Genomic DNA, 22243 nt, shown 5'->3' with positions numbered 1-22243 from the left:
CTCTTATTTACATCACTGAGGAGGAGTGTTATACTACATACATACATACTACATACATGCTACATACAGTCCACCCTTGATATACGACCGGCCTGACATGCGAACAACTTGATTTATGACCAAAATTTTGGTTTTGATTTACTACCAACATCTTGCGTTATGACCCAAATGTGGTCACGTTTATCCACTTGTGCGATTGTAAACAAACAGCTGAGAGCATTCGCAAGCGTCAGATACATGTGCTTGTGGATGTAATTTTGGTCAGTGCAGTGATTTATCTATATAGATAATTCACTAAGACCATGGCAAGCAAGACGCATAATTGCTAAGGACAACAACAACAACATTTATTTATATAGCACATTTTCATACAAACAGTAGCTCAAAGTGCTTTACATATTAAAGAATAGAAAAATGAAAGACACAATTATAAAACAAAATAAATCAACATTAATTAACATCGAATAAGAGTAAGGTTCAATGGCCAGGGGGGACAGAAAAAACAAAAAAACTCCAGACGGCTGGAGAAAAAATAAAATCTGTAGGGATTCCAGACCATTAGACTGCCCAGTCCCCTCTGGGCAATCTACCTGACATAAATGAAACAGTCCTCTTTGGATTTAGGGTTCTCACGGAAGGACTTGATGATGATGGTCACGTAGACTTCAGCCTTTTAATCCGTCCATCATTGTTGGAGCATCATGAAGCTTTGAGTAGGAAAAAGAAACAGAAAAGAGAGTAGGGGGTCAGTACCGATTTTAGAGCCACCATGAATAGTTATTTTGAGGAAATTGAACATATAGAGTATGAGGATTAAGTTAAATGAAGTTATAAAAAGGCAATGTTAAAGTAATATGTTTTCAGCAGTGTTTTAAAGTGCTCTACTGTATCAGCCTGGCGAATTCCTATTGGTAGGCTATTCCAGATTTTAGGTGCATAGCAGCAGAAGGCCGCCTCACCACTTCTTTTAAGTTTTGTTCTTGGAATTCTAAGGAGACACTCATTTGAGGATCTGAGGTTACGATTTGGAATACAAGGTGTCAGACATTCCGATATATAAGATGGGGCGAGATTATTTAAGGCTTTATAAACCATAAGCAGAATTTTAAAGTCAATTCTGAATGACACAGGTAACCAGTGTAGTGACATTAAAACTGGAGAAATGTGTTCGGATTTTCTTTTCCTAGTTAGGATTCTAGCAGCTGCATTCTGCACTCGTTGCAAACGATTTATATCTTTTTTGGGTAGTCCTGAGAGGAGTGTGTTACAGTAATCTAGTTGACTGAAAACAAACGCGTGAACTAATTTCTCAGCATCTTTCAGTGATATAAGAGGTCTAACTTTACTTATGTTTCTTAAGTGAAAAAATGCTGTCCTAATGATCTGATTAATATGTGATTTAAAATTCAGATTACAGTCAACAATCACCCCTAAGCTTTTTACCTCCGTCTTGACTTTTAATCCTAATGTATCCAGTTTATTTCTAATAGCCTCATTGTATCCATTATTGCTGATCACTAAAATTTCAGTTTTCTCTGTATTTAACTTGAGAAAATTACTATTCATCCATTCTGAGATACTAGTCAGACATTCTGTTAGTGAATCAATAGAATCAGGGTCATCAGGAGCTATTGATAAGTACAGCTGTGTGTAGGAAGGAAGGAAGAGAAGGTAACAAAGGTAAAGAAAGCGATTGTTAAGGGATGTTAGCTAGCGGGCTGGTGCGGCACATGATGATGTCATCAGGCTGAGTCAGCACCGGCTTGCTTTGGAGTGTATTATTACAGCAGTTCACAACACGACCAGCTTTGAACTGAGTGCTCGACTACTGCCATTATTAACTTGAGAAACAGCAATCACAATCGAAAGGAAGAAGGAAATTGTGCAGAAATATGAGAGTGGTGTTCGTGAGACCGATCTCGCTAATATGTACAGCATGTCGAAATCCACCACCTCGATAATTTTAGAAAGAAAAGATTTGCATAAGGAGGCTCCTTCTAAACAATAACCACCTTCCGTTTCATTCTCCTCCTCCTCCCTTCCTTCAGCCCAAAGATGTCAAATTAAATGGTGAGTACAGTATGAAATTGTTGTTTCTGGTAGGCTAGGCACTTTTTATAACTTTTTGGTTAGTACATTAGAAAAATTATTGGTGTTTTGGTAAATTATGCACATTATACAACCCTTTTTTATTATGAAAAGGTTAAGTAAGTGTTTTTGTGGGAGGTTCGGAGCGCATTATGGGTATTTCCATTATTTCTTATGGGAAAAATAGTCTTGACTTACAACCAGCCCTCGCAAACGAATTGAGTTCGTAAGTCAAGGGTCCACTGTATTTTCCACATGAAGACACACTGAAATGCACCACAGTGCAAAGCAAAAATATAACTGAATGCACATGGTTACCTAGCAACCATTCCTTCCTGTTTCTTGATTGGTGCAGATTTAAGTGAGTATATTCACACTGCAAGCGCTGTGGGGATTTTAGTATCATTATGGCTACAGACGCATCTATAGGATTATAAGCATCAAGATTGTCATCAATTGGCAAAGTGGGCGTTGTACTACCAGGACAACCACATGCTGGTAATTTTTTTTCTTTATTAACTTCTTTAAAGCACTAAATAACAGGCAGATGCATGTGAAATGCAGGATAAACAACTCCCAGAAGAGGCTAAACACCATTATTCCTGCCCCATTCACACAAATGTCACTGGTCGTAAAACACCATTTATTTTGTACATTTGTTTGCTTTGATGAGAATTTAATTTAATGTAAATGATTCATGTAATAATTTTTTTATTTTTGTGTTGTCTTGATTTACCCACTGATTTAGCATAGCTGTTAGTCAGAGTGCTCATTTTCACAATAGGTGTGCTTAGCTGAGGCAGTGATTATTAAGTGAAACAAATTCAATAGACTAATACCATCTAGTAGACCCTTTGTAAATTGCCTGTTTAAAATGTGTTATTCATGCTTATGTCACCTAATTTCATGTGGTACCAGCTGATTACATTAACCACTCACTCCCTTCTAGTAGGTGACATATTTTGCTTCCAGTTAACAGTTGTAACAACAGAGCACCTTCATAACAGTCCTCAATATCAAGAATGACTCCAAGAATGCTAAAGATATACAAAGGTCAAGATAAAAAGACAAGAATAGAAAGAACAAATAAATAACACTTGTGGACCTGTCTGGGAGACCTTTTTATGGAAGTAGTATGACTTATTCACTTGCCTACTTCCACAGTAGGATTTCCCATCTCACTCCCTAACTCCCTCATTTTCTTTATTTACCCTGCTGTTCTCCATCACCAAGGTGAGCTTTGCCCCAACTTTCCTCTCCACTCTTAACCCTTGTAGTGGCATCACTTCAGGCCAAGTCCTGGAATCACTTTCTGGGTTGGGATTACCATATTCATATTGATATTTAAACATCCTTTGATGGCTATAATAATTTGAAATTATCATAATACCTACAGCCTCTGGCCAGTCACTCTAGAAATTCAACATGGCTTCAGCTTTCAACGAGACTCATCTGCAATTGAAAAAGATCTGCTAATACAGATGACTAGTTCTGAAACATTTAAACTGAGCAATACTTTTAAAATAAAATAATTATTAAAAGACCTTAGTGGTAAATAGCTGGCTTCCACCTTCTTTGGTATCTCCAGTTGAACTAAAGGAGTATTTTTTTAAAGCAGTAGTGCTTGTTCAGGCTCATAAGACTCATGACACAGTATATAGAGATGAAGAAAGGGACCATATATTTATAGAAGAATTTGTGAGCAATCAGTTGTGACAAGAAGATAAGAACAAAAAATCCAATTTAAAAAGATGAGGTTAAATCAGCTAATTTTCAATGAATATCCACAGATGCTGCCATGTTGGTTTCCAGCTCCTGTATCTCTGAGCTAGATTAAGGTGGTTTGAAAACAGACAGATGGATGGTTGGTTTTCCATTTCTTTCCCTTTCTTCCATATTACTTATCACTCCAGCTTCAGGTTACAAATGAGAAGTTTGCTTAGTCTAGATATAAATGGGTGATGGGATCAGCTAAGGTGCAGGCCAAATTTCTCATCATAGGGGTCTGCTCAGTGTTGTTTGTTGGTTGAATTAAGATTCAGCCTTCATATACAGTGATCCCTCGCTATGTCGCGTTTCGACTTTCACAGCTTCACTCCATTGTGGATTTTAAATATAAGCATATCTATATAGGCAAAGCCCTCACTCACTCACTCACTCACTCACTCACTCACTCACTCACTCACTCACTCACTCACTCACTCACTCACTCACTCACTCACTCACTCATTCACTCACTCACTCACTCACTCACTCACTCACTCACTCACTCACTCACTCACTCATCACTAATTCTCCAACTTCCCGTGTGGGTGGAAGGCTGAAATTTGGCAGGTTCATTCCTTACAGCTTCCTTACAAAAGTTGGGCAGGTTTTATATCGAAATTCTATGCGTAATGGTCATAACTGGAAGCAGTTTTTCTCCATTTATTGTAATGGAGATGAGCTGCAACGCCGTAGGGGCGGAGTTTCGTGTGACATCATCACGCCTCCCACGTAATCACGCAGTACATAGAAAACCAGGAAGACCTCCAAAAAGCGCTGAAGAAAACATGCATTATATAATTGAGAAGGCAGCGAAACAGTAAGAAGTGAGCGAGTGACATATACAACCATATTTATGAGTTCTGCTACTTCGAAAACAAAGCACGATGTAAACCTACACATTAAATTAAGTTCATAGACAGGCTGCCGCTGGCGTTTGTAATTTAGTGCCTGCCCATAAAAGGCCGTCCGTCAGCGGCAATCCAATAGCAAACTCCACTAAATATTCACGGGTGAAGGACTGTGCTTATGCAGAGGAAGATGAGATGGTCAGGGTGGTGTTTGGCACAAACTCAGCGAAACTGCGAGAGAAAGTTTTAAGTGCCAGGACTAAGGTAACATTAAATACAGCCATGGACATAGCAGGAGATGGCACCAGCACAGCTGGGAACCTTCGATGCATGTACACCGAGTGGCTCACGTGAACTGACAAAGTGCACAGATAAAAGGCAACAGTTCCAAAGAGCGCTGAACAAAAACTGAATTACACAATTGAAAAGGCAGCAAAAAATATGAAGCGTCTGATACAAGCATATTCATAAATCCAACTACTGCAGAAACAAAGCACACGGTGGAAAAAGTCAATGTCCCGCTAAAGGAAGACAGTGTAAAAAAACGTGCATGCAGTGTGTCAGGTCTCAGATAAAGAAGAAGACGAGCTGTTTATTGATGCAGTAAGAAACGAATCGATGAATGAAACCTGTCATCTTTACAGCGATTGACAAACACGGAATGTAACTTGAACACAACACATCCTACAAATACGAACCTGATTGAAAGAAATAATGATAATCAAATCCTTGATGACAGCAACACTCAGTAACACTCACAAAACAAATACTGTATATTGACAGTCATGTTACGTTATTTTTAAAATGTTCCCTTTTCTTTTTCATAGCTTTTTTAACACACTACTTTTCCGCTGTGATACGCGGGTATATATATATACTGTATGTATATATATATCCCGATCTACATACTCGAATAATGGATACTTTATTAGCCATCAATGATTGTTTTGGTAAAGCCATACTCAGTGTATTCATTAGATGAGCGGTAAAAAGTAAGAGCGAGGGGAGGATGACTTATTGAGGCATGCAGGCTGTAGTGCGCGTCAACTCTATCTGAATTGCGCGATCACATTTGAAAAATATATCTTTTCAAGTTCTATTTAGTCCATATGTGTCAAACTCAAGGGGCGGGCCACATCCGCCCGGCGTGTAATTATATCCGCACGAGATCATTTTATATACTGTATTATTGTTATTAATGGCCCGGGTATATGAAGCGCTGGTAACACAATAAACTACAGATCCCATAATGCAGCGCTTCAGCTGCCTTGCGAACACTTACGCGTTAATCAAGTCTAGCTTATGATGCTGCAAGTTATTGCGAAGCTAGCTCACACGATGCTGAAGAGAAAAGTTGATTCTGAAAATAGAGCCTTTAAAACCGATGGGAGGCTGAGTATATGTTTACTGAACCCGTGTGTCTCATTTGTGGAGCTAATGTGGCTGTAATTACAGAATTTAATCTAAGACGGCACTATAAAACAAAACATCAGGGTAACCTGAAAGACCTGAATGCAATGCAGAAGATACAGAAAGCAGAAGAATTAAATAAGAATCTGACACTTCAGCGGACGTTTTACCGTGCACAATCACAAAGTGATTTCAAGTGAAGCTGCTTTTATGGGAGACACAAATGCAACTTGCCCCACTTTCCCTGTTGCCAAGTAATGTTAAACCAAGTCGTCACTACGGTGTTCCCAAATCGCACTTTGCTGATAAACTGGCGCACTGAGTTTGCACGGCGCTTTGGTGACTTTGAAGAACAAAAAGTCCGTCTACATGCGGCTCAACCTTGTGCATGTTTGGTAGCACATATCTGTGTGAGAAGCTCTTCTCAGTGATAAAGACTAACAAAACAGCACACAGGAGTCGCCTCACTGATGAGCACCTGCAATCCATCCTGAGAATCTCCACAACACAGAACCTCACAGCAAACAGAAACGAACCTGTTGCCAAAAAAAGATGCCAGGCGTCCAGCTCTAAAATGACATATGAGCAAAGACAACTGAATGATTTGATTTGTTATTGCTGAAAGGAACACATTTTATTTATATTTCCAGGTTTTGTTATGCAGCATGTTCATATTTGAATTTGTATAATTTTGACAGGATATATTTTTATGGAGAGCAAAATCTTTTGGGATATTTAAAATCTAAGTTTATTTTTATATAAAATTACATAAGAGTAAAGAAATTTGAATGTTTGTTCTTTTAACGTTTACTTTATTTCTAACTTGTATAATTTAGACAGGATATATTTTTATGGAGAGCAAAATATTATAAGTTGTTTAAGGTTTGAGTTGATTTATTCAGGAATAATATTCCTGTCTGTTTTTACCATTCCTACCAAAGATATTTCTGTCGACTAAATAAAACTTCCTTCTATTTAAAATTTAGTTCATAATATCCACGCAGACTTGCACGTAAGAGCAGGAGTTATCAGTTTTAACAAGCAGCGTATTGCACTGATACGAAATAGCTCTGTGTGTATATATGTAGATATGTATGTATATGTATATATATGTTTATATATGTGTGTGTGTATGTATATATATATATATGTATTTGTGTGTATATATGTGTGTGTATGTATGTATGTGTGTATGTATATGTATGTGTATATATGTAGATATATATATATATGTATATATGTGTGTGTGTATATATGTGTATATGTATAGATATGTATATATATATGTTTATGTGTGTGTGTTCAAATATATATATGTATTTATATATATATATATATATAATATATATGACAGCAACACTCATCACTCACAACAGTGACAAAACAATTACATTGACAATCATGTTACGTTATTTTCAAAATGTTTCCTTTTCTTTTCATTGCTTCTTTAACACACTACTTCTCGCGGCGGGTATTTTGCTAGTGTAAATATATATCACGGATTTTTTGCTGGTTCGCGGATTTCTGTGGATAATGGGTCTTTTAATTTATGGTACACGCTTCCTCAGTTTGTTTGCCCAGTTGATTTCATACAAGGGACGCTATTGGCGGATGGCTTAGAAGCTACCCAATCAGAGCATGTATTACGTATTAACTAAAACTCCTCAATGATATATGATATGCTTCCCACGCAGTGCTTGATTGCTTGCTTTTCTCTGTCTCTCTCACTCTCTCTGACTTTCTCTGCATCTGACGGAGCGGGTTTAAGCAGAGGGGCTGTTTGCACAGAGGCTGTTTGCCTTGAAGATATGGACACTTCTCTAAAAAATGCCACTTTATCGCGGTGCTTCGGCATACTTAAAAGCCCAAAAGCACGTATTGATTTTTTGATTGTTTGCTTTTCTCTCGCTCTCTCTCTCTCTCTGACATTCACTGCTCCTGACATGCATTCCTTTGAAGAGAAGATATATTTGCATTCTTTTAATTGTGAGAAAGAACTGTCATCTCTGTCTTGTCATGGAGCACAGTTTAAACTTTTGACTAAACGGTGTTATTTCATGTCTAGAGGGCTCTAATAATATTAACAGTGTGGGAGAGTTTATAAGGGCTTGAAATACTGTATATAAAGATAACCATACAAACATATGGTTTCTACTTTGCGGATTTTCATCTATTGCAGGGGGTTCTGGAACGCAACCCCCGCGATCGAGGAGGGATTACTGTACCTGGGTCTTTTCCATGTATTGTGAAATACCTTCTAGCACATAATTAATAAAACACATTACCTAAAAATTGTGAAAGTGGTGACCATACAGAAAATGTTTTTAATTTATTTTCCCTAACCTTAACCCTAATCTCTTTTTTTTCTTTAGAAGATTGTGACCACCATCTTTTTACTTCTTTTTTCAGGCTGATGATACTATCAAACACGAGGAGAAAGAAGAACACACAACTATGCAGATGTTGTGCCATCAGTGCTCTCCACACAATGAAAGTGACCACACAGTGGCTTCTTGTGGCAAGGTGCATTAACAGTACCCTCTGATCTTTTGTGTGATGTACAACCGTGATGTTGGTAAAGCTTAGATGCTAAATATTGGCAGAAAAGAAAGTGCAAGAGCGATTTAAGATTTTTTTTATTCTGGTATTTTTCTTCAACCTGAATTGTGGAGCTGAATCTTATAATGTTGGAGAGTAGAATACACAACAAAATTATTGGCCCAGTCAGTCCATCACATAGTCCACAGATTGTATTGACAACATGGGCAGTACTTGGTGGAGCTATTAGTGACTGTGCATGAGTAATATAACAGTTACATACAAGATAGTTTGATGAACAAAGCAGCGCATCATTACATAACACTCTTTCAGGACCTTTAGTCATTTAACCAATGAGGTTTATTCTTCTGTAACTAGGTTGTCCTGTTAAATTTGAAAAGATAAGCTTGTATGATGAATTAGGCATTACAATTTTGGGCCGAGTTCATGTTATGTTTACACATTGTGGTTATTCAAGAGTTTAACCGGAATAGTAACTGCGATAAATGTTGGGGCATCAACCTGACTGTCCCTGTTTACTTCCAAAACAAAATTGTGCTCGATTACAAACAGAAATGTTGTCTTCTGCTGTTAACATTGCTGCCTTTTAAGGCTTGGAGGAACGCCGTCTCTCCTGCTGTCTTGTCAACAAGTGATGCCACCTTCTGGGCGGCTGGGCTTTTATGTTCCTGGGGCCAAAAGGGGTGGAGTCTTTGCCCTCACTGGGTGGATTTTCAGTACTTAGAAGGCAAAGGAAGACGATACAGTGGTATTGCATACCTTGGACAAACCTTGATGGTAACTGTCTGATGAGCATGTGTGACAACATGCATCAATAGGGTGTTCATTCATGTGGTTTCAGACATTTGTGGGATGAATAATTTTCTTCTGCTTCAGTCACCTCTTCTGGGTACAGATACCTGACAGAATGGGGCTGTCATTGTAAGATCAAACATGCATTGCCTTTTTAACCTAATGGTCTGTTCTTGGACACCAGGGGCCTCATGCATAAACGGTGCGTACGCACAGAAATGTTGCATAAGAACTTTTCCACGTTCAAATCGCGATGTATAAAACCTACACTTGGTGTAAAGCCACGCACTTTTCCACGGTACCTCATGCCTTGTCGTACGCAAGTTCTCCGCTCGGTTTTGCAAACTGGCGGCACCCAGCGTCAAAGCAATGGTACTGTTCTTGTGTGATTACTCATTATTTTCATGACGCGGCTTTATAAATACACCGAAACTAACCGCATATTGTTTATTAGTGTAATGCATCTGATTGTAATTAACTTGTAACAATATAATGGTCCAGGGAACAGCCATAGTTTTCCAAATACCATAACTGCTTTAGCGTTGTTACTCTCACTTCTATTTCTTCTTCTTCTTTCAGCTCCTCCCGTTAGGAGTTGCCACAGCGGATCATCTTTTTCCATATTTCTCTCACTGCGACTCAGAGTATTTATATCACTGTATCTGAGTGTGAATCACAGCAGCAGCTGATCGGAAAGAGAATTATCGGTATACAGCTTTAAGGACACGCTGTCTCTGCCACTGCAAAATGTTTTAAAGCCTTTCCTGTACGGACCTCGCGGTTCAGAAACAGTTTAATCCCAAGAACTTTAAATGTACTCAATCAATTGCTCCTTGTAGAACGGTTTGTACTTATAAGTACAATCACCCCACTGTAAACTTGCACTACAGTTATAATATCTCACAACCTGGGCCACTTTATAAAGCGTATTTACATATGATGACGATATCATTTTTAAGGTGAAATGAAGCAAAATATGTTTGTTAAATTATACACATAAAACTTTAACTTCATTTAAATAATCTATATTCTTCACTGGGAGTGTCGTGAAGGATAGAATAATTAAACATGTACTACGAAGATATTTCAATGTTCTTTAAACGTTTTGAAGAATCGGCTAAGCTTACAGATGGCTTAACGTCTATTACAGAGCTGATTGTATGGCGATCGGTTACTTGGGGAAAGAAAAGCAAGGACTCTTGGGCGCCAATATATATTGAATATAAAACAGAAAGAAAATAACAACACAGCTAAAAACACAGCGACAAATTTCGACAAAAGATAAATGCTTGTCATGAGCACGAGGCTCATGAAACACATGTTTAATAATGTGCTTTAACTCCTATCATCATGAAAATGACATCACGTATACATCTCAGTATTTTAGTTATTCAGAGAGCTGTAATATCACGAATGTAATGGATTCTGTGTCCAGTTGGAGGAAGAGAGCCAGTTTAAGAAGCAAGTAGTGATCCACACACATAGATCACATACAGTAGAAGATCAAATACAAAACAAAGCATTTAACGTGCTACTTTAATTACGATGTAATTTTGAGAAACTGGTTAATTAAACGATTTTAAGATGAAGTTTATAATGTTCTACTAAATGACAAAATAAACTACAAGATTAAAGTGGAAAATTCGAGATTAAAGTTGACATTTCGTGCGTTTTCCCCACCGTGTGCCTTTTTTCTCTGTACCCTAATAAACTTTCATATGACACTCAGACAGTGGGCTACAACTCTTCTTTTCACGGCGACTTTGATATGTGACTTCTTTTTTATTTCTGGCACTGTGCGATTTTGTGAATGTGAGCTTTCAAGTTTCTCCAACACGCTATGTCACTCAATCAACTTCATTTTGTTGATTATACCACGGTTTATTTGAACAAATAGTATGTTTTTCCTTTGCCTCCACTTGGTATTCGCTGAAATTCTTATATTTTCCCCATGCTTTTCCCATTGTCTTTTCACAGAAGGCTGCGCTTAAGGGCGATTTATATTGATTTGCATATTCAAATAGGCGTAATTCTGGGAGGATTTGGGGCGTTACATAATGCGCGTGCACGGCGTTAGTTTTCACGCTGATCGGGATTTATGTAGCGGAAGAACGTGGAAGTTGGAGTACGCACAGATTCCTGCATCTGGATTTTCTGTGCGTAAGCACATTTTGGCTTTTGTGCTTACGCCATGTTATAGTGCGAGTTCTACGCACGGCGTTATACATGAGGCCCCAGCTCTGACATCAGGTTGGAATTTCTGTGTTGTGATAGTCAACCTTTGGGTAAGCTACTGTCAAATCTGTGGAATACAGAGCTAATCTGCATGCAACTTCTGTAAGAAGTGAAATCTTGCAATTTGTTTACCAGTCAAGGTAAGATACTTGTTTTTAAAGTTTTTGTAGACACTACTGGCAACTCACAAAAGCTAAAATAAGAAAAAAAGAAAGAAAGAAAGAAAGAAAGCCAAAACCAAGCAAACATCCAAATCAGGGATTCAAAAGATACCTATTTCAGCTAAATCTCAAACCAGAAAGCAAAAGTTGAGCGTCATACAAAAAGTTCCAACTCCTTATATCATTTTTTACTCACTATTGTACCAACAGTTTTTTTTTTTTATGTAATCGTCAAACGTGGATGCGGATGATAGTGGCTGCTGTCTTAAATACAGTTCCTATAAAAAGTATTCATTCCTTGAAAGTTTCTTTATGTCATTGTTACACAACATTGTATCACAGTGGATTTTTTGACTGTCAAAGTGAAAACAGATCTCTGGAAACTGGTGTAAATTAATGACAAATCTGAAACACAAAATAGCTGATCACATTAAGTATTGACCCCATTTAATATGATACACCAAAACTATTACTGGTGCAGCCAGCTGTTTTTAGAAGTTCAGAATTTCTTCCCTGAAGACCACCTTTCTGTAATCAGGGGGTTTCAGTTGATTGTAGCATAACTGCACCTGGATGTGGAAGGTCCAACGTGTGGTGAGTCAATATGGAGGCCTAACCTACACAATGAAGACAAAAGGACACTCCAAGTAGCTCCGTGAAAAAGTTATTGAAGAGCACAAGTCAGGGAATGAAGACAAGAAAATATCCATGTCACTGAATATCCCCTGGAGTCCAGTTAAATCAGTCAAATAGAAATGAAGAGTGTGGCACAGCTGTATGTCTGCCTAGAGCAGGATGTCCATAAAAAACAAGTTATCGTTCAAGAAGAAGACTAGTGAGGGAGGCCACCAAGAGACCTGGGATAACTCAGAAGGAGTTACAACCTACAGTGGATGAGATTAGAGAGATTGTGAATACAACTGTTGTCCTCTTGCTTCACCAGTCAAAACTTTATGGGAGATTGGCAAAGAGAAAGCTACTCCACATGCCTGTTATCTAGTCAAATGCTCAAAATGTTCAAAAAGCATACATTAAAATATTATTAATACTTAGGGAAAAATCAGGTAAGCAGGAAAGACGCATTATCATAAGTCTGTTATTTTTATGGCTAACAGGCATATGGATTATGCAACATGAGTAACGTGAGAATTTTTTTTCCCCATGGATGTTACTTACATTGTTTGGACAGAACAGGTCTCCTTGAAGATTCTTTATATCTTAAACTGTGATCTCTCTTTCCACATGAAGATATGAGATTAGAATTGTTTCTTGGCTATCAATACAAAATACATGGGGTAAACAAAATATAACAAATATTGGTTTTGGGAGGAGTATTCCTTTGATCTAGTCCACTTTGCAGAGCTCGGTTTTCACTTTGATGTTCTAGAGTCTTTTTCTGTTGATGATGGAATCTGTGGTGATTCAAAGTTGTATAATAATAAAATATAAAAGCTACCAATGGGGGAGACTACTTTTTATGGTCACTGTAGTTTGTGGTTCAATAATGTGATACATCATAGCTGGCGGCCCCCTTGCAATAGAAACAACAACACCAAGCCTGAATATAACAAACAAAATATTGTTACAAAAAAAATGTCTAAAGTGAGAGTATGAGTGCACAATAAGTTTATAATGAATTTAGTACCTTTCAGTACCCCAAAATCATAACAGTACTGACTGGGTCAAAAGGTTCTGTTAGACTTAATACAAGGAACTGTATCTTCACAATTATGTGCTTTTGTTTTTTAAATTTGAATGTATCATACTATATTGCAACAGTTTATTAATTTCATATTTGATTCATTACTTTCAACCAAAAATCAGAGTACTTTGTTTCTTTTAATAGTGTATTTTCGAGTCACCATGAAGAAGTCCCTATGATTATAGGACATAAACACAAAGTTTAGACCCCTTTCCTATGCCAGCAATATTAGGACAAAATGCACAGACATAGCTCTTCCTAAATATGGAAATATTAATGCTCTGTCATCCTACCAAAAAGCGACTTACCATACCCTTTTAGACGTTTTTGGTCCCTGTCTTCTCAATGTCAGTGACAGGTGGTGGACAGCATGTTGCTCTGCATTTTCACAACGTAGAACCCAAGTCCTTCTAGTTAAGCGGCGAGGTTAACAAATTCCGCTCTTTGTCAAATGAGGTCCGTGGTTGAGGGTGTTGAATTTTTTTTTCACATTGAAAAATTGGAAAATGAGTCCATTCTTTGGGTTTATTTTCACCAAATCTACTTGGAACGTATGTTCTTGGCCAACATTCATAAAGCTGAATAATGTTCTTGACAGTGAAACTGTTCAAAGGGCACAGAGTGGAGAAGAATCTAATTATATGGTACATGTAAAAGAAATGTTCACTGGTTCATATTAGACGCATAGAGAAATTAAGCTTTTGTATTTATTTGTTATTTTGTATCAGGTTAATCAGCGGAGGAGAAGAAGAAACCTTGATTATGTAATAACTCTATCTGGAAAAAACTCCATTAAACCAGCTTTCATTGAGCAGCAGGAACATCATGGTAAAAAAGAGTGTAAAGAACACCGAAAGGTAACAGATTTACCTTTACGTAAATCTATGTTTAATTCAATTTCACATTTCCAAATAACTCTGCTTTCAATGGGCACAGCCACACAGCTCTGTGAAAGGACCTTACAGACACATGCAAGTCATACCACGAAAAGTCATCAGTAAATTCACAACTTGTCTTTAGAAAGTGGGAGGAAATCCATTACTAGAAAAAAAAATCAAAAATGCAAAATGCCCAATTTCATTCATTTGGGATAAATGTCTTGAAGAACAAGGGGCAACCGTTGTGAAAGTTGTTGTGTGTCAATTTAAGTCTAAAAAATGCTATTTTCTAGGCCAAATCTTAACTAAAAGGATTGTTTCACTAAATAAAAAAACACAAGATGAGGTTAATCAAGAGAAGAACAAAAAGAGATTCATAAATTAACAAATGAAGGCCTACTTATTTCAAATTCTGATCCCTGAATATAACAAACACTATGCCTTTATTGTGAATCGTATTATTATTTTTAATCGTTAGAACATATAATTCATTTTGTTTTGGATTTTGTATGATTGTTTTTGATGATGATATAATTTCTCTGACATTTTGAGACCCTTTTAATTGTTTGTTACTGAGTTATCTTATGGTGGCAGCCATGTTGCTTGCTGGCGTATTACCATCTTGTGACCATCGGTTACGTGTGACACCATTTGACTGTTTAAGACAGCGATGGTGCATGCTTGTCATCCTAATCATGGGATAATTTGGAACAAGAAAAACAAAACACATCAAAATAAACTTTGTGTATATTTTTGGTTGATGACATTCTCATTAGTTTGGCTTTTGAAACCCCACTGTACTCTTTGACTTAAATTCTTTCTTGTCCTCAAAAGGTTTACTCGCTAAAGTTTATTACTCTTCTGCTACATGACCTCTGCTCATTTCTGATTCTGGGTTGGCTTAGCCCTTTACCATTAACGCCTCTTTTCTTCTCCTGTTCCTTTCACTCTCACAGTAATGAGATGCGGAGCTTCACTGTGTACATAACAGCTTTACGCACAACTCTTAGTTTCTTTCCTGCTCCTCTCCTCCCCACCAGTGAGCCTGTGACCCCCATCTTGGGACTCAATGTGTGTTCTGGCTCAGGTTGACTTCAATCTCAACTTTCAACCAGAGTCATTTATTTTGGTGTTAGGAAGTCCTGAAGCAGTTTCAGCAGAACTCCTTCAAGTGACCCCAATAACTCTGCACTCTTAGTCTTCAATTCTAAATAAAAAAAGCCAGGCGTCCTAAGCAACTCCAGACCACCTGACCTCCATAAACTGCACCAGGGTTCCATTGTTCTATTTAAGTTCCAGGTTGGAATCCTTTGTTGACCTCTATTATCATGGCACCAGCATAGACTACTGTTTAGAACATGCTGGGCCCATACTGTGTTGTGTGCCATCCCTGTGCCCCTCACCATCCTTTGCCAAATGTGTAGCCTTTCACTTGGTCTAACATTCTTTACCAGTTGTAAGCATGGCATCATCCAATATTAGCCAGATATTCTGTTGTTCGCAGGGCATCTTTTCTACTTATGCATCCAACCATTTTTTTTTTAGAAAGTGTAATCTTTCCGAATACTAGATGTTGTTTTTTGACTGTGTCTTTGGTTTGGCATCCAACCATGGAATATTGTGTAAGAAAACAAGACATCAACAGTTATCATTGAATTAGGAAAAACAAAATGGGTTGTTAAAAATGGTTAAAAAAGTGTGTTCTGCCAAGGCTGTATTTTTTATCTTATTTATTCGATTTGCATTTTTAAGATCTGAACCATAAGAAACAAAGTCTGAAATCAAAATTGGAAAAAATCTGCACATATTAGATATGGAAATGAAAGCTCTGAAAAACAGAAACATTTAAATTGATGTTATTAAGATAAATGAAGAAATCTGAATGCTTGACTGCTGCTCAGTATAATGAAGATCCAATTGCCACTTGTCACAGAAGACGTCTGGCTGCTTTAAGTTTAGTCTTGCATTTTGAATATTAAGACTTTTAAATATAAATAGTTATCCTTATTCTCAAACTCACTTAATCCAATAAAGGGTATGGGGACTAGAAACTATTTTGAGAGTATAAAAAACTAAACTTCAGGTGCATTGCATGTATATATATATATTTTTTGTGATTGTATTTTTATAAAATCAAAAAAAACCAACAGGAGATATCAACAATAAACAGTAAGAGTGCCATGAAGGACAGATGGGCATCATGGGTGAATGATGGCATGACCTCCTTCCAAGATGGAATATACCAGGGGATGAATGAGCAGAACCCAGAAGCCAAGAGCAGTTCCATCCCCTACATGTTAGGGGGCAGTGGTCTGGTTGAGGCGTCCCAGCCTGGACACCCTCAGGGGTTCATGGGAAGTGGAGTCCAGAAGAGCAGTTCCATGATCCCCTGCTAAAGAAACTAGAAATTGTCCAAGGTCAGCTTACTGCACTGTCTTATGACAGACGCCCATATGAATAACCTGCTGGTATGGCAAAACAGCTTTGTCAGCTACTAACCCTAAGTAGCTTGCAAGCAGTTCATTTTCCTTTCACATCTGTGTACATCACCCTCTCGGTCAAGTAGTCACCCATTCGCTTACTCTCACTCACTCACTCATACACACTCCATGCTGGTTAAAAGGGCTCATTACAGTTTTACTCTTCTGTTACTACGCATGCTTCTGAAAATATAATTAACGTTAAATACAGCTACTTTACATACTGCCTACAAGCACCAGCTGACTTGCTGGCTAAATTCATGTTACAATACTTACTATATCTCTTTTATAGCTGTAGTTAGAGTCATAAGAAACCACATTCAAGCAAAATCACTTCAGCACAACCATCCTCGTGGAAGAACTGCTCCTCATTTTCAACAGCAGCACTCCCAGCACTGCGAAACGAGTAGTGGGGGAGGACGTGACAGCAAAGGAAATGTGGCCTCTTGAAATGTAACCGGTAATACCTCGGCCAGTGCCTCAAAAGTTTCATCTCAGTCAGTTTATCAGCCTTTTCAATGGGTGCAAACGGTAGTGTCCTATGCAGTGCCCAGTGGGGTTGCCTGTATTTTTTTGAATGGCCATTCCTTCGCCACCCCTTTAAGGTGCAATTTTTTTTTTGAAGAAGGTCTAAGATATCAACACAGATTCACTGCAGAACCAAGACCAATATGACAAGCCCAGATTGAGGTTTGGGTCAATTAATACTTGGTAGCTTAATGCTGATACTGGAGTCAGCAATCATTTGACAGCCCTACCCAAAGCTACTTACAAAATCAAGATATAGTACAACACAATTGCTCAAAAACTCTTTTTGAATTGAAACACAATCAAGCTAGTTTACTTGTTTATAGTCAGAGTTTAAGATTGAACCAGTTAGCTTGTGGTTACCAAAGGCCCATTCACTACACTACTCGGTGCAAAAATTAGTGACTTCTGGCCAAATTGAAGAAGACACCTCTGCTAGATTATTGTTACAGTTCCAGATATCCTCCAAAAAAGTGACTAAAGTGACGTTAATTCAAAAACTCCAATCTGATGATATTTTACTTTGTTTGTTTACTTTCTCTTTACATCACTAAGTCACCAAGCTGGACTTGCCATAAATGCAATGAGAGGAAAGAGCATAAAGAGGAGCATAAAAAGGAGCATAAAGAGGCCACAGATGCACATGATGGCCATCATGAAAAGGTATGTGAAAATATGTTCCAGCATTGTACTGTTAGGGGGATTTCCATGGACTACCAGCCCCCTGTTGGTTCACAACTGTTTTAATTGACTTTTTTCTTCCCCTCTGCTGCTTTAAGACCTTATTTCAGTCAAAGTCGTTATATCTATCAGTTTCAAAGTCACTGGAGGCTTCTAACATCACATAAATTGTTAGTCTTCATTAATTGCTTAATTTTTGAGAACTGTTCAGTAAATGTTATGTTACTTGCTTTTTAGTTTATTTTCACTATCATTTTTCTTAATACTTTGCTCCTTCTAGTGCTTTCTTGCTGCTAAAATACCAAAAGAAACGTTTTGGGTCGACTTTTGCAATTCCGCCATGTGCTTCTCTAATTGGCTTTTGTCGTTTTTAACTATCGTGTTCATATGTGTCTTGTCTGCCTCATACAACAGCTTTTCTTTAACAATGTCATTTTTACATTTCTTATTACTCATTCAACAAGGATTTCTTTTACATTTCCTAATGCTGTTAAACGGTGAAGTGAACTTGCCCTGTATTTTACACAATATACCTTTAAAATGACCAAACTATTATTCAGCTGTCTGTATACTTTAAACAGCCAGGTTTCTTTCATAAACGTTTCCTACAGTTGACCAAAAGTGCCTTACATTAAATTTAACCACTGACTTGACTTATCAATTCTTCAACTATTTCAATATTCTGAATTCTCTCTTAGTTGTTACAGAATGTCATTTTTGTAGACAGACTTCTCTATCTGATGTTTTGATATGCTGGGTTAAAGCAGTCATTGACTCATTCTGTGAGCTCCTTATTCTGTGTTCCACAATTTATGGCATTCTTCCTCTTTATGTTCTGATAATTTAAATTCTCAATTACTATAACATTCCAAGGTAAATTTGCTTTTTTAATAGTGAATTGACAATTGACACTGTTAATTCTTTTGGAGATTCTAGTGCTCCTTTCTAAATCACAAAGTGCTCTGTTATAATTTGAGTGTTCTCCTATAGCCAAGAGGGTGCAAGGCCTTCTAAAAGCTCCACAAGCATTCAGGCCCTACCTAGAAATGGCCTCACCTCAAGCAGTCTGACCTTCTGAGTCCATGGTCCCAAAATAAAGAAATAACTTCCAAGTTCCAAGCAAAACTCTAAAATTAAAAAAAAAAAAATCACAATAAATGCCTTTTAAGGAAAGGAACCATAAAACTTTTGGCTAGAAAGGACAAGCTGTAGAGCAGAATATTTACTCAGAAAATCTCAGAAGGAACAAAAATGGCAAAAAGGAATTTCCAACAAACAATCCTAGGTGAAAATGTGCCAATACACAATCCAGATATCAAAACCAAAAATAGAATCAAAATCCCCAGAAAAATCTGATACTCTGTCAATGCACTCAAAAGAGCTTCAATGGAACATTCAGGAATCTGCTGTCAGCTTTGACAGATAAAGAATGAGGGGCGGTCCTTCAGCTGTGACATCAGTGTGGCTCCACCCACATGGTACAAGGGACAGAGCAGAATACCATACCACTCATAGAAACATAGCAGTTATACTTTAAATAATTAAAAAAAACGTAATCAAAGAAAAATATTTTACATAAAAGAGAACAATAAACAGAACTAATGATATACTAGTAACATAATAAACAATGGAAAAAAATGTAATTTAGCATTGGGGGCAAATAAAGTACTATCTATCTATTTATTGTGATAAAGGCGCTATATAGCACCTGACCCGGCACAGACTGACGCAGAGGCACGTGTAAAAATCACACAGGCTTTTATTTTCTCTTCAGCCGTGGGGCACGTCTTCCCCGTGTCCCACAGGCCCAACACAGTCCCAAAAGCAGTTTAAACACAAATAAACAACTCTCCACCTTGCACCACCACTCCTCCCAGGCAACCTCGTCCTCTTCCTCCTGATTCCGGCCCTTTAGTGGTGGAGGTTGGCTCGTTTTATAGCCCACCCGGAAGTGTTCCAGGTGCTTGACCACCTGGTCCCAATTGCACCGACAGCACCCCCTAGCAGCCACCCCAGCTCCCAACCAGGCTGTGGAGGACTCCATGTCCCATGGAGCCACGCGGGAGACTGGGAAATCAACTTTGGCCAGGGAGGCTGCCACCAAGTGTCCCGGGGGAGGTATTGGGCTGTCCATGGTGGCTCCCCCGGAACATATGCAGCATGGGGGACCCGGCTGTCCATCACACTATCTATCTAAAAACATGAATTGCTCCCAACATAAACGTTAGCCATGGTGAGAACACTGGCTGATCCATAACATCATCAATTTTCTAAATCCACTTAATCCAGGGTAGGGTGATGGGCAAACTTAAGGCAGGAACAGTCTCTAGACAGGACACCTGACCATTGCAGGGTGAATACACAGAAATACACAGACACACAAGAGCCAAGTTAGAGTCACCAGTCCACCTAACCTGCACGTCTTTGGACTATGAGAGGAAACCAGAGTACCTGGGTACACCAACATTGACACTGAGAGAATATGCAAACCGTCTGCAGTGGGTACCTGAAACGAGAACCCAGGTCTCCTTAATGTGCCACTCAGCTGAACTGAGCTGATCCATAACAGTCTTCATAAATTGTGGGAAATCTTTCTTACATAGACGTGTGCTTCCATGAAAGCATTTGTATGTATCATTCTGAATGAATCAAAATTGAGGTGAATGAGGGTAATGTAAGTAAACATATAGTATATTACTTTCTAGAGGAAACTAAACAAAAAAGTGCAAACAACATATCCAAGTTTTTTTGTTTTCAAATAGAGACCCTGTTAAATTACCAAAAGCAGATTGCACTTAACAGCTCTTGTTGAAATTGTTCTTGTCATAAAGATGTTCTCTAGCAAGGTGGTTGAACAAATGATGACCCACTTCCTGTTTTTTCATCTTAAATAACAGAAGTGCACAGGGTCAGTAGTTGTGTCATTGTGTCACTCATATTCTCATAGATTAAATGAAATTAAAATCAAATATCTGTTACTGACTGTGTAGTTTTCCCCACCCTTTGTCTCCTGTGCCTTCACAGTATGTGCCGCAAAACAGTCACCAAGTTTAATTGTTTGACAATATTTACAATGATGCTGGTGAGTGGCGACATGTTGAATCTTAAAACATGCAAGTAAGAATTTGACTGTGATATGTACAAATGAGAAAACTATTACTACTATTACTACTGCTACATTACAACCTTTCAGCAGGTAATTTTTGTGCAGTGTGTTATAATATACAAGCACATTTTAAAGCCAAGATGTGTCGTTATTTTCTTTACAGCATGGAAAGCATCATTCACGGAACAGGAGGAATGACAAACCTAAAAATCCGAAGAAACCAAACATCTGCATAGGTTGTTACAGTGTGTTAGGGAAAAATGAACCTCCGAAAATTTACCTTGAATAATGGTGAATTTTAACATTTTTTTTTTTTCAAAATTGCTCAGAAGATATTAAAAATACCTTAGCCCAACTGCAAACTATATATATCTGATAATAAAAGTACACACAATTATTCAATCTAACAGAGATGGAAATAAACGTATTACAAGAACATAATGCATTGTCACAGATACAACCAATTGTAGCTTCATAGATAAAGAGCAATCAAATGTTTAATAGAATTTTATTGCACTGCAGTATTTATTAATTAATGTTTTTGTGTATCTTGATTTATTGTGAAATCAAAGGTTACCTGCACTGTGCCAGTTGCTACCAAGTACTCTGTATGATATAATAAAACAGGTTTGTGAACTCACATGAATATGTTTTTTTATTTTTGCTTCATTATTTTTCAAGAAACTATGTGATGATGATCACAAACAAGTTAAAGAAGCCATGAATTAGGTGATGGTGCATGGAAAAGCTTGATATTTTATTTGCAGTTATTCATTACCAAAAGGAAATTCAACATTAAACAAAAAATTTTAACAAAACAGATGAATTAAAATAAGATGAGAAAAATTAAAATACATGCACTCCTTTGTGCTAGAAGCGTGATGTATGTCACAAGTGCCAGAGACTACTGCCTACAACAGACTTAAACTCCATAACATCCCAAGGTGTTCAAGAATTAAAGACTGCATGTTTTTGCTCCAACTTGACTCTGACTTGGCCATTAGCTTT

At 37.7% G+C, this 22243-nt stretch overlaps 1 protein-coding gene across 5 annotated transcripts in view; it reads left to right on the top strand.

Annotated features, from left to right (window-relative positions):
- Positions 1-21875, top strand: part of LOC120529591 (zinc finger protein 28-like) — a 63577-nt gene extending 41702 nt beyond the window's left edge. For all 5 annotated transcript variants that reach the window (XM_039753512.1, XM_039753513.1, XM_039753515.1 and 2 more), the window contains 4 exons: positions 8523-8636; positions 14291-14419; positions 18004-18111; positions 21399-21875. In XM_039753512.1, the coding sequence (XP_039609446.1) occupies positions 8523-8636; positions 14291-14419; positions 18004-18111; positions 21399-21524 (477 nt within the window). In that variant the 3' untranslated portion in view covers positions 21525-21875. The remainder of the gene's footprint in view (positions 1-8522; positions 8637-14290; positions 14420-18003; positions 18112-21398) is intronic.
- The last annotated feature ends 368 nt before the right edge of the window (positions 21876-22243 follow it).

Source organism: Polypterus senegalus, chromosome 5 (assembly GCF_016835505.1).
Source record: "Polypterus senegalus isolate Bchr_013 chromosome 5, ASM1683550v1, whole genome shotgun sequence".
Classification (NCBI taxonomy): Eukaryota; Metazoa; Chordata; class Cladistia; order Polypteriformes; family Polypteridae; genus Polypterus; species Polypterus senegalus.
Note: the sequence above shows the minus strand (reverse complement) of the source record. Positions and strands in the feature narration are given on the sequence as shown.